General features: G+C 53.7%; 1 protein-coding gene across 1 annotated transcript; it reads left to right on the top strand.

Moving 5' to 3' along the window:
* Nucleotides 1-5,494: 5,494 nt before the first annotated feature.
* Nucleotides 5,495-8,243, top strand: GJA4 (gap junction protein alpha 4). The gene is made up of 2 exons (XM_040468645.1): nucleotides 5,495-5,580; nucleotides 6,718-8,243. Exon 2 carries the CDS (start codon nucleotides 6,738-6,740, stop codon nucleotides 7,737-7,739), a length of 1,002 nt encoding a protein of 333 aa, XP_040324579.1. The 5' UTR covers nucleotides 5,495-5,580; nucleotides 6,718-6,737; the 3' UTR covers nucleotides 7,740-8,243.
* Nucleotides 8,244-13,039: the final 4,796 nt, after the last annotated feature.

Consider the following 13,039-nt stretch of genomic DNA (forward strand, 5'->3'; position numbering starts at 1 on the left):
AGAGCCAATGCAGGCAAGGAGAGGGCAGATCAGTATGTCCACAGAACAGGCTGTGGTTCACCTTTGCTCTTTTGTGTGGCTATTAGTGGGGTGGGTAAGCCAACCAAGCTTAAAGGGCCCAGGGTTGGGCTGACACCCACCCCCCACAGTCTGAATCATAGCTTAACCACTTCATGACCACAGTCACCACGCTGCACCTTGGGCAAGCTTTCAGAACGGCAGTCTTGCCATCATTACAATGTGAATTGCACCAGTCAGGGTCCCAGCAAAAAACAGATGGCACATTCAAACCCAGTAACTTTAAAGAGTTTCCTTGAGGGATATTTTTTCATGTTTGTTTATTTTGAGAGAGAGAGAGAGAGAGAGAGAGAGAGAGAGAGAGAGAGAGCCGGTGCGTATGCACATGAACACGTGCGCAAGTTGGGGAGGGGCAGAGAGAGAGAAACCCAAGCAGGCTCCACGTTCAGCATGGAGTTCAATGCAGGCTTGATCTCACGACCATGATATCATGACCTGAGTTGAAAGCAAGAGTCAGACACTTAACCAACTGAGCCAATTTGTTTTAAAAAGTATGGGCATGATCAAGGAAACCACAAACACTACTGCAGTGCCCTGGGGCTTGTACCAGGGTAGCCACGGACTGGGTTGCCACACTGGAGCTGCAAGGATGCATTCCACCCCAGCGACCAAATAAATACCCCAACTTCACTTTCTCATCTCCTGCTCTCCTGCCAGTGGCTCCCACTGACACAACCCAACCAGGATCCAGAGAGCAAGGGAGCCAAGTGAGGCAGCCAGTTATCGCTCAGCTCCTGGGGCACAGAGCAGGGTGGAGAGTTGACCCGAGGGACAAAGGGACCATATTCATCCCAGCACTCAGAGCAGTACTACTCCTGGGGTTGCTGTAGAGATGAGACACTGAAGGTAACCCAGCAGTATGGTGCTAATGTGTTCAGTAAATATCCAGGCAGGAGCTTGCCTGCTGCCCAGGCCACAACAAGGCCAGTCCCAGCCTGGCCTGGATGATTGCAAAGGTCTCAGGGAAGGTGTCTCCTACTTGCTGCCACACATTCCAGCATCTTCCAGGGCAGTTTCAGCTGCCTGGCCAAGGATGGCTTGGAGGCCAGAGCAACCAGAGGACATCACTGGCTAGCTCAGCACAGACTGAGCCTCCAGCCCCAGGCCCCTTCTCCAGGCTGGGGGTGAGGACCGTGGTTGACAGGATGTCCCAGCCCTGTCCTGAGATGTGCCACCTTCGGCCTGAGAGCTGTTCTGAGCAGTGCACCTCACTCTCCTGATCCAGGACACCTGGAGCTACTGTTCACCATCCAGAGTCCCCAGCACACAACGCTGTCACCACAAGGTGGCTCTCATGTCCCCTGGCCTTCTCTTCTCAGGGTACACGCTTCTATCTCCTCCTTGCCCAGCACAGGAGCATTCACTGCAAGCCTCCTTCCCTCACGCACATGATAGATTTAGATTTCACGCACACACAGCCTTCACAACCACACCTACTGCACGAAATAACAGCCACCACGCAGCCCAAGCTAAACAGGAGATTATCTTGTGTCATCACCCTGGTCTCAGCTTCCTATTATGGATTGAATGTTTGTGTCCCCCCAAAATTCATACCTTGAAACCCTAACTTCTACTGTAATGGTATTAGGAAGTGGAGCCCTTGGGAGGTGAAGCCCTCGAGAATGGGATTTGTGCCCTTCGAAGAAGACACAGAAGAGGGAGGACCTTTCTCCCTTCACCATGTGAGGACACAATGAGAAGACAGCCCTGTGTAAACCGGGAAGAGGGTCTTCACCAAGAACCTTTTTGGACTTTCAGCCTCCAGAACCGTGAGAAATAAATTTCCATTGTTTAGGGCCCCCGGTGTGTGGCATTCTGTTACAGCAGCTTGAGCTGAGACAACCACATCATCTCGCACCTGGATTACTACAACAACGTCCCTGCTTCCTGCCCTAGCTCCGGGAAGCAGAACGGAAAGGGGAGGAAGCGGGACTGAGCGACAAGACCTGTTGTGCTGTGTCCATCAGGCAAAGATTGTCGGTTAGAGGCGGTCACGTGGAGTTGGCTGGGCCCTTGACCGCTGCTTGGCTCAGTCACTGCCTGGGGCCACCCCCCGAGCTTGGCCACCTGGACAGCTGGAGTGGACCTGAAAGGGCTAACAGCTGGAGGCTGTCAGCTGCCCAGACTCCCACAGCTGGGCAACAAGTCCCATCCCAAAGGGGGATGTCCATATTCACCGCTCACCCCCACAGTCCATTCTCGGCACCACAGCCCCAGGGATCCTTTACAACCCAGGTCAGGCCGGGTCACCCCCCTGCCTGCACCTCCTGAGACATCTCACACAGCCCTTGAGGGGCCTCTAAGATCTGCCCACCCCACACCTCATCTGCTCTCTCTCAGAATGCACCCCTTCTCTCTCACCTCACTCCAGCCACACTGACCTCCTTGCTGCCCTCAAGCAGGAAATGTTCCTGCCAGGCATGGTCCTGCCTCGGGGCCTTTGCACTCTCTGTTCCCTCTGTCCAGAAGGCTCTTTCGCTCCATCCTTTCCTTCAGGGTGCGCATCAAATGCCCGCTGCTTAGTGAGACAATCTCCTCTCTTCTACTCAACATCAAAACTGCACCCTCAGCATGCTCAACCCTCCCTCCCTGCTTTCCACATAGCTTTGTCGCCATCTAGCAGGTTCTGTGTTCTGTCTCCCCACAGCTAAAGTGTAAAATCCCCAAGGACAGGGAGTCTTGTCATTCCCTGCTGGTTGGTCTCCAGGGACCACTAAGACAGTGCCACAGCAGCAGGGGGTGCTCAGTAAAAATGTGCTGAATTAATACGTTCATATATGGGGCTGGTGCCCTGCTAGGTGCTGGGGATGTAAAGAAGACCCCGCTGCGTGCCCTCTAGGGGCCCTCAGTCTCATGCAGTAAGTGACGCACCCGCACCCGGGGTGGGAGGAAGGGAAATGGGGTGGGGGGAGGTTTAATCGGTAGAGAGTTTCAGTTTTGCAAGATGAAAAAGTTCTGGAGCTCTGTTGCTCAACAATGTCAATGTACTTAACACCACTACTAAATGGTACATTTTTTAGCGGTTCAGATGGTAAATTTTATGTGTTTTTTTTTTTTACCACAATTAAAAATAAAATTTTTAAAAATAGCCACCCAAAAACCCAAAATAAAACAATGCACCCAGGGGCAATAAGTGAGCCACTGAGGGCACCAAGGCTCACCTAACCCAGGGGAGACAGCAAGGGGGCTTCTGGGAGAAGTTGACATAGAGCATAGAAAGACTTGTAGGTTAGGCATGTGAGGGCACTCCAGGCAGAGGGAACGGCATGGGCACAAGTAGAGCGCTCAGAGAACTACAGTAATGGAGTATGGCTCAATCACATAGTGAAAGGGGGAGAGGGATAAGGCTGGAGGCCTTACTGAGAGCACACTGAGACAGTGGCCTAAACAGGGTCAGGGCAGTGGGAAGAGAGGGAGGTGTGGGGTTCCAAGGATGCCTTGCCCTCTCCACCTGCTCCTCTCTCCCTCCAGGAGAGGGGATCAGAAAGGCTTGGGAGAGCCTGGGCCCAGCAGCGGGAGAGGAACTCAGAGCGAGGCTGTCTTGGGGGCGTGGTAAGAACCCGCCTCCAGGGACCTCCGTTCTCATGCCCTCCGAGGTCAGAACTAAGTGGGCGCAGTTGTCAGCTTTGGAAATCCGGGAGGAGGCTCTGCTCAGCCTGGCCCTGAGGGACAGGCCTGGAAGGGGAAGCAAGCTCAGTCTGATCCTGAAGTTTTGAGGTCTGAGCCAGGCCCAGCACACTTGCTGCCCCAGAAGTCTGCTTGCCAGGGCTGAGGGCAGGACCCTCAGGGACCCAGCCCTGGGGCACTGGGAGTCCGAGGACTGAAGCCTGCTGCAGAAAACCTACTGCAGAAAAACCAGGACCGTTCCACCACCTGCCCCAGGCCTCAGCCCCCACCTGCCACGTTTCCTTTCCTTAGCTGTCCTACCCCCCACCACTCCACTCTGGGTCTCCTTCCCCTCAGTCCTCTCTGCTCCCATCAAGACCAACCCACAGACTCTTTTTGTCACAACTGTTTCTTCACGACATTTTTAGCCACTGCTCACTTGAAAACTCCTTGTGTACCACTATGCTATGTGCTGATTGGATCTCCTATCAACTCCACACAGTAGGAACAATCACCATCCCCATTCTACAGAGGAAGAAACTGAGGCACAGGGGTTTAAGCAACTTGCCTAAAGGCACAGGAGTCCTCAGCAAAGTCTCAACTTCTAGATTCTTTGGCCTCCTCCCCGCAAAGTCTCAGCACCCTAGGGGCAGCAGCCAAGGTCTCGAGACCTTGCAACCCAGGCTCTTGCTCACACTGTTCCTTCTGCCTAGAATGTTCCCCCTTGCACCCCCTTCAACCGGCTAATTCAGTCTTCTCAGGAAACGTCCCTAACCAAGTCCCCTCTGAGTCACCCTGTGGTCCTCAGGAAAACCTTCCAGATTTGCTACTTTACTCTTACCCAAGGGCTGATATGCTCAATTCCGGCCTCCTGTAGCAGCCAGTGAGAGTGGGAGACCAGAGACCACACCTGGCTGGCTATGGTCAACCCCCCAGCTCCACTTACAACGCTGCAGCACAGCAGACCCTCATTAACTTTCATCGACAGGGCGATGCCTGAATGAAGGATGGCAGGTTCTGCCCCCCCACCCTTTTTCATTCCTTTGGGAGCCCCCTCCCCATTTAGAGGCATGAGCAAGGGACCCAAGCTAAAGGTGGAGAGCCCCTCCTCTTCAGTCTCCAGTGATCTATGGGAGTTGCTTAGTGACCTCTGATCGCCTGCCCAGGAGTGGAGATGTTTGAGAATTCCGCAAGAATTCAGGCTGGGTTGAGAGCCCAGCTCCACCACGGACTCTAGGGAGGGCAGATATAACCCCTCTCTCCCGATGTGGTCCCCCACGTCCTGATGAGCCTCGACTGCCAAGTCCGGGCACAGTGCGGGGCACACGGTGGCACCCTGAAAAATGAGTGGTCTTCTCTCTTTTTTCTGACCAAGGGCAAGAGGACCCCATGGTCAAGGAAAGGTCCTTCCCTGGAGACCCCCACACCCTCATCCGCATCTGCCCATCCCTCACAGCCCTCAGGTCAGTTGCAGGATCAGAAAGTTCTCGCTGTGATCCTTTCAAATCCAGCCACCTGGGAAAGGTTTGGCCCTGCAAAACTCCTGTTCCAGAGCCAAAGAAACTGAGGCTGGGAGGGTTCCGGGCCGGAACACCGCGCAGAAGGCGAAGAAGGGGAGCCAGAGGCCTCTCAAGCCCCCTCCGCCCCCTGATTCCCAGTGCCAGTCCCGGGGCCCTTTCCTTAAGCGTCGCTACAGGGAGTCGGCACCTCCTGATCCCCGCCCCCGGCTCTGAGAAGCGCCCCGCCGCCCTCCCGCGGCGTTTCCTGCCCCCACCCCGCCCCTCCGCGCTATTTAAGGCGCCCCCGCCGTCCGGCGCCGTCCAGCAGGGCTCCCGCGGGCGCCGCTCCGCCGTCGCTCTAACCCCGCCGCCACCTGGGCCACCCGGCAGGCAGGCGGTGAGTTGGGCTTGGGGGTGGGGAGGGCCAGGACGCCACCTGCTAACGAGCGAGCGGGGCCGGGGGAGGGAGACGCCTCCGCCACCGGCCACTCGGCCGCCACGGGCTGAGGGTTGCTGGGGGTCGGGGGAGGCGCGACGGCTGCGGGCCAGGCTCTCTGCTAAGCCACGTTACTGGCTTCTTTCACTGTATCCTTATAACCCTAGGAGGTGGGAGTATTATTTCCATTTTACAGGAGAGGAGACTGAGGTGCTAAGGTTGACGCTTACCCAGGGTTAGTTAGCAAAAGGGAACCAGGACCAAAGTCTGATTCCAGAGCCTGGCTCTAAAGAGCTTTGCTCCTTGAAGAAGCGCCTCCCCTGCCCCCTGCCCTGCATTTCTTCCCCCAGCTCTCTGCCCACCCACCTCCCCCATACCCTGTGTTCTGGGAACTTGGTGGCCTATGCCTCCACCCTGCTATGACAGTTCTTTTAAGAGTCTAGAATTTATCAACAACAGCTTGGGGGCCCAGGGGGTATGGAGGAAGGGGGTAGGATCAGTGTCCATACTTAAGTGGCAGGTGGTCACTATTGTTGACAGGTGGAACTAATGCAGGATGTTGCCTTTAGCATCTAACACCCTTCCCACCTGCCCCTTACCACAGCTCAAAGGTTAGAGTGAGGTCAGCTGGGTGACTTACCATGGGCAGGGGGGCAGGGACCTGAGGTTTTGGGCCCCCTGAGAAGCTGAAGATAGCACCACCACTGCCCACAGTCGGGGACAGACAGCCCATCATGGGCAAAAGGAAGGAGGGGCATAGCACAGCCATGTGACCTGGGGTAAGTTCCTCAGATTCTGTTCCCATAAGCTCAGGAGCCTCAATTTGATCCAAATCTTGAGCTGTGTTATCCTGGGACTCGGCCTGGGAACAAGAGGGATACAGAGGTATGACAAAACAAGGACCTAGTAGCCATCATCCAAAGATCAGCTTTTAGTCCTGACCACCCTGCTGGCTGTGAGCCCCCAAGCCAGTCCCTTCCCCTCCTTGAGCCTCAGTGTCCCTGTAGGTAAAATGGGTGTGGCCAACCTCCCTGCAAGCTTGTTGCCAGGACAACTGAGAAGGATGTCATGCTGACTGTGTCCTCTATCTCCCTGCAGACGGAGGAGGCCGGGTAGCCATGGGTGACTGGGGCTTCCTCGAGAAGCTGCTGGACCAAGTCCAGGAGCACTCGACTGTAGTGGGCAAGATCTGGCTGACGGTGCTTTTCATCTTCCGCATCCTCATCCTGGGCCTGGCTGGCGAGTCCGTGTGGGGCGACGAGCAGTCAGATTTCGAGTGTAACACGGCCCAGCCGGGCTGCACCAACGTCTGCTATGACCAGGCCTTCCCGATCTCCCACATCCGCTACTGGGTGCTGCAGTTCCTTTTTGTCAGCACACCCACCCTGGTCTACCTGGGCCACGTCATCTATCTGTCCCGGCGTGAAGAGCGGCTGCGGCAGAAGGAGGGGGAGCTGCGGGCGCTGCCAGCCAAGGACCCACGCGTGGAGCGAGCACTGGCAGCCATAGAGCGTCAGATGGCCAAGATCTCGGTGGCAGAGGACGGCCGCCTGCAGATCCGCGGGGCGCTCATGGGCACCTACGTGGCCAGCGTGCTCTGCAAAAGTGTGCTGGAGGCAGGATTCCTGTATGGCCAGTGGCGTCTCTATGGCTGGACCATGGAGCCAGTGTTCGTGTGCCAGCGCGCCCCCTGCCCCTACCTCGTAGACTGCTTTGTCTCGCGCCCCACAGAGAAGACTATCTTCATCATCTTCATGCTGGTGGTCGGACTCATCTCCTTGGTGCTCAACCTGCTGGAGCTGGGACACCTGCTGTGCCGCTGCCTCAGCCGGGGGGTGAGGGCCCGGCAGGGCCAGGATGTGCCCCCGGCCCAGCGCACCTCCTCGGAGCCCTACCCTGACCAGGTCTTCTTCTACCTCCCCGTGGGCGAGGGCCCCTCGTCCCCGCCTTGCCCTACCTACAACGGGCTCTCATCCAGTGAGCAGAACTGGGCCAACCTGACTACGGAGGAGAGGCTGGCTTCTTCCAGGGCCCCCCTCTTCCTGGACCCGCCTCCCGAGAGTGGCCAGAAATCCCCCAGTCGCCCCAGCAGCTCTGCTTCCAAGAAGCAGTATGTGTAGGGGGCTGGGGCTTATGTCACCCAACAGAGGGGCCCAGGGAAGTCTGGCTGCCTTGGATGCCCTCTCCCTAAAGACTGCAGGAAAGAGGGGAGCAAGGGAAGCAGATGCTTGCTGGCCAGGAGCCCTCACTGCAGATTGTGTTTGAGCATCTGGGGCTTTCCTGGTGACCAGAGGGGCACCATGGATCCCCCTCCAGAACATAACTCTGCCACAGGCACAGACAAAGCCAGCTTGGGGTGCTCCAGACCAAGGGCCTTGTGGGGCCTCTGGACTTTTTCACCTGGTTCAGAGCAACCCGGAGCCAATTTACCCCTCCCTCGTGAAAGATTCACCTCTGCCCATGTTGTCCTCACAGGAAAGGGCTGGTTGAGGCTGCTGGGTCAGAGAGCTCACACACAGCCTGTGCTGGATCTGGCCCTGTCGAGGGGACTGGTGTCTCGTTCTCACTCCTTCCTAGTTCCACTGTTTATGCTTCTAAAATAAACAAGACTTGCTCACAAGCTACGTGTGTCCTGATGCTGTCATGATGTGCCTCCTGGGAGGTTGGGGGGCAGTCGCCTGGCCCGGCTTCCTTTTCTTTGCAGTCTCGTATGATCCGTCTTTGGCCTCTGCAACCCCAACTCCACCCAGCATCTTAAACCCTCAAACCCCTACATCCTGCCTCTCAGCAGCCCTGAGTCCTGAACGCTCACCTTTTGAAATGCCTCTACCACGCAGCCCCCCACAACGGCCAAAGCCCCTGCCTGTCCCCATCCTGCCCCATGGCCATCCAGTGCCCTGGCCATGCTAAGTGCAGTGTGCTTCCTTACTGGACACTCTGCTCCCAAGCCCTCTACCCTATCCCAGCTCATTCTGGACCCCTTGGTATTTGGGGAGGCAGATTTAGATCACTTGCCTCCTCCTACCTTGACCCTTTCTAGTCTGCCCCCGCTAAAGGCCTGCAACATATCTCCTCCCCATGCACTGAGTACAGAGAAATCTTGCCTCTGAGTCACAAAGTTTGCAGTAAAAGTAGTAAAAAATGGAACTGGATGGGGCGCCTGGGTGGCTCAGTCGGTCAAGCGTCCGACTGGCTCAGATTGTGATCTCGCAGTTTGCGAGTTCGAACCCCGCATCAGGCTCTGTGCTGACAGCTCAGAGCCTGGAGCCTGCCCCGGATTCTGTGTCTCCTTCTCTCTCTGCCCCTCCCCAGCTTATGCTCTGTCTCTCTGTGTCTCAAAAATAAATAAAATGTTAAAAAAAATGGAACTGGATCGTGACGGATGAATAGTTCACTGGGAAGGGCAAGAGGACGCTGAATACTCGGGCAGAGAAAATTGTTTTTGCAAAAGCACAGAGAAGGAGAATGGGCAGGGGGTCCTGGGGGTGCTTAGGGCCTGGTGAGCCATCCAGGATGGGGGAAGTACGGGTGAGGACGAACCCAGTATTGGCAGAGTTGACCCTTTGTGGAAGGTGACCCAGGTGGTGGCGAGCACTCAGATAGTGGCCCTCAGAGGCAAGCTGGCTGTCTTCCCCTAGTCAGGGAGATCTGGGGCTGGACAGGGACCTGGGGTCCATCCCATGTGGCCACACGCCTCTCCTTGAGAGCTTTACAGCATGTTGGCAGCTCATCCCTACTCTCATCAAGATAGGTCTCCAAACACCAGCTCTGTACCCCTCACCCTATAACTAACTTATTCACGACTTACCCATCAAGTTTGGATGCTCAGCCTGAAAAGTTACAGCCCTATAATTCCTCCGGCTTCTGTTGTTCCTTCTGAATCCCAGAGATCTGACAGACCAGCCTCCTCATGGCTCCCCAGACTCATCCAGGTATGTTCCCACCTTGCTCCTTTGATGATCTATAGTGCCCTTCCCCCCACTTCCAAACACCACACTACATCGAAAAAGGCAGTACCTGAGTGCAAAGAGAAAGACGAGCTTTGATATCACAGGGTCCTCAATTTAAATGCTATTTCTGACATGTACAAAGCCTTGTGGTCTTAAGTCAATTGTTTCCCTTCTCTAAGTCTCTGTTCTCTCTGTAATATGCAGATAACACTGCCTGCCTCACAAGTTACAAGAAACAAAAACAAGAGAATGTACATGAGTCTGCCTGGCTCATAGTAGTCATGTAGTGAAATTCAGCTCAGCCTCTAGCAAGGTTATCACAGGCCCTTCTTCTTCCAGGAAGCCCTCCCTGATTTCTCCAGCCAGTCCCCAGTGATGATCTCTACCTCAGGAAACTGAACTGCTGCTTAGTATGAGCCTGTTTTATCTACCCAGTGAGTCTCTAAGGATCACCACAGAGTCACTTTTATTCCCCATGGGCCTAGCCCATCATTCACTTCCATCATTCACAATCCCACATGTCTATGACATGAGGGATTGAGATAGACTTGGCAGAAAGGCTGTTCGTGAATAAGAAGGGCATGATCTGGGACACTGAGGTCCTCTTCCAAAGGGTTCTTCCCCAGCCAGGGTGAGAGGCCAGATCTGTGGCTTAGAGGTCAGTCTCTAAGAGCCAGCCCAGTCTGAGGGCTCTAGAAGCCTGTGCTTCCAGTAGGTATTCCCTACCTGTCCTAGCTTGGAAAGGTAAGAGAAGAAAGGGCTAGGTGAGTAAGGAAGGTATCCTTCCCCTCCCTCAAGGGTCGCCTGCTCTGAGCTTGGAGTTGGGTCTGGGGTCAGGCCAGGGACCTGGCTCTTGCGCAAGGCTGGGGTTGGGTCCTAGACTGGTGGCCACACAACCACGAGGGCAAATGGGCTGTGGTCTGAGGATAAGAATAGTGCCATGGGAATGGAGCCACACAGGGTGGGTGGGCCCAGTGCAGTAGGGTGAAGACTTATGAACGCAGAGGGGCTACGAGTTCCATGCCACTTGGCTTTCGTGACAAAGTACCACAGACAGGGTGGAGGGGACTTCAACCACAGAAATTTATTCTCTCACACTTCTGGCCGCTAGAAGTCTGAGATCAATGTGTCTGCAGGGTCAGTTCCTTCTGGGGCCTGTGAGGGAGAGTCTGTTCCAGGCCTCTCTCCCAGCTTCTGGTGGGTTGCCAGCCGTCTTTGACATTCCTCGGCTTGCAGAAGCATTGTCCCACTCTCTGCCTTCATCTTCACATGGGATTCTCCCTCTGAGTGTGTCTGTCTCTGTGTCCACGTTTTTTTGTAAGGACATCAGCCATATTGGATTAAGTTCCTCCTAATGACGTCATTGTAACTTGATTACCTCTGTAAAGACCATTTCCAAATAAGGCCACATTCTGAGGTACTGGGGGTTAGGACTTCAGCATGCCTCTTTGGGGGACACAGCACACCACCCCACCCGCCCCGCCTCACCTCTAAGCACTAGTGGGGCAAGGCCAAGGAGTACGTGAAGTGCGTGTTGATCTCAGGCACCTCCTCGGAGATGCGGGCCTGGATGGAACACAGCAGATTCCAACTCGCTTCTTCCTCCCACCTGCCTATTCCTCACCACCACCCAAATCTACGTTGGCAACAGGCAATTCTGGGTCACAGAAAGAGCCACTGGGGGCTTTACTCCTGACTCTCCTGACACTCACTTGACTCCAGTCCCTGTCCCTCTCTGGGCATCAGTTTCCCCCTGTGAAATGAAAGGGCTGAATGAGAAACAGGGAGTAACCTGTCACTAATCACCAGTCTAAAGCTCACGAGTGATGTGTTATTTTTCATCAATCAGAACAGATTCAACTTTGTTTCTATAAGATCAGTTCCAGTCACTTGAATTCACATTGCCTTCCTAAGTAGGAAAGAAAGGGACAGGATTATTTGGAGTGCACTGGGAATTTTGCATAACCCAAGGTCATCTTATCTGTGACCCAGGGGAGCATGTGAATGTCATGAGCTGCGCATAAACAGAGCTGTCAGGGTTGGGTGATGTCAAACTTCTTTCCAATCTAATGTGCTGGCTCACTGGCCGCTGGGTTGCTGACCTCATGATTCTGCAGACAACCCCCAGTTCCTTGAGTGTAGATCCTTTTGTTTCCTTTTTACACTAACCTCAGCATGCCCACGGACATTTACAGGAAGGGATCTCCATCACGGAATTGTCAGAATTTCTTTCTCCACCTTACAACTTCCCCCACCGGCCCTGGCTCTGACCACAAGTGCCTCACAAGGCTCAATCTTTCTGTCCTTCCCATGCAAGAACTATAGCCACATGCAGATAGCCCCCAGGCTGGTCCTGAGTCTGCTCTTACCCTATTTTTCCAGCTGACTGATTTCCAGAAGTCTCTGGCCAACCAATAAATTGTCTACTTTCCTCTTAACAGGTGCATCACTCCCCTCAGTGCTAGACATGATAGTTCAAGTGGTCAGAATCCAGATTATCAATCTCTCTTGACTCAAAACTTCTACCTCTATGAATGCAACGTAGGATTATATTAACTTTGCTATTTTCTCCTCTTTTCCATATATAGAAATTTTTTTCAGATTATAAAGGTCATGCATGATCATTGTAGATAATGAGATCCCGCCATCCAGGCATACTAACTATTAATATTCAGAAATAATTCCTTTCAGGCTCTTCCATGCATATTTTTTTATTTTTTTTTTTATTTTTTTTTAATTTTTTTTTTTAATTTTTTTTTTCAACATTTATTTATTTTTGGGACAGAGAGAGACAGAGCATGAACGGGGGAGGGGCAGAGAGAGAGGGAGACACAGAATCGGAAACAGGCTCCAGGCTCTGAGCCATCAGCCCAGAGCCCGACGCGGGGCTCGAACTCACGGACCGCGAGATCGTGACCTGGCTGAAGTCGGACGCTTAACCGACTGCGCCACCCAGGCGCCCCACGTGCATATTTTTTTAAACTTTTTCAATGTTTATTTATTTTTGAGAGGGAGAGAGAGAGAGACAGAGACAGAGTGTGAGCAGGGAAGGGGCAGAGAGAGAGGGGGGCACAGAACTCTAAGCAGGCTCAGGCTCCAAGCTGTCAGCACAGAGCCCGATGCAGGCATCAAACTTACAAGCTGTGAGATCATGACCTGGGCTGAAGTCGGACACTTAACTCACTAAGCCACCCTGGCACCCCCTTTCCATGCATATTTTTAAATAAAATCTGAATGAAGTTGTACCTACAGTTTTATATTCTTTTTTCATTTTACATAAGTCATAAAGCTTTTCCCCATGTCATCAAATTGGAAATACCACTTAATGGCTTTATCACACGACTTTATCATTCTCTACTTAACCATGACCATGATATTGGATTTTTAGATTGTTTGCAATCAATTATCCTCTTATAAATTGTACCATGATGTAGATGCCTGTACATAAGTGTTTTCCAAATTGCCTATTT

Source organism: Herpailurus yagouaroundi, unplaced genomic scaffold (genome assembly GCF_014898765.1).
Source record: "Herpailurus yagouaroundi ecotype Mexico unplaced genomic scaffold, PumYag 77, whole genome shotgun sequence".
Classification (NCBI taxonomy): Eukaryota; Metazoa; Chordata; class Mammalia; order Carnivora; family Felidae; genus Herpailurus; species Herpailurus yagouaroundi.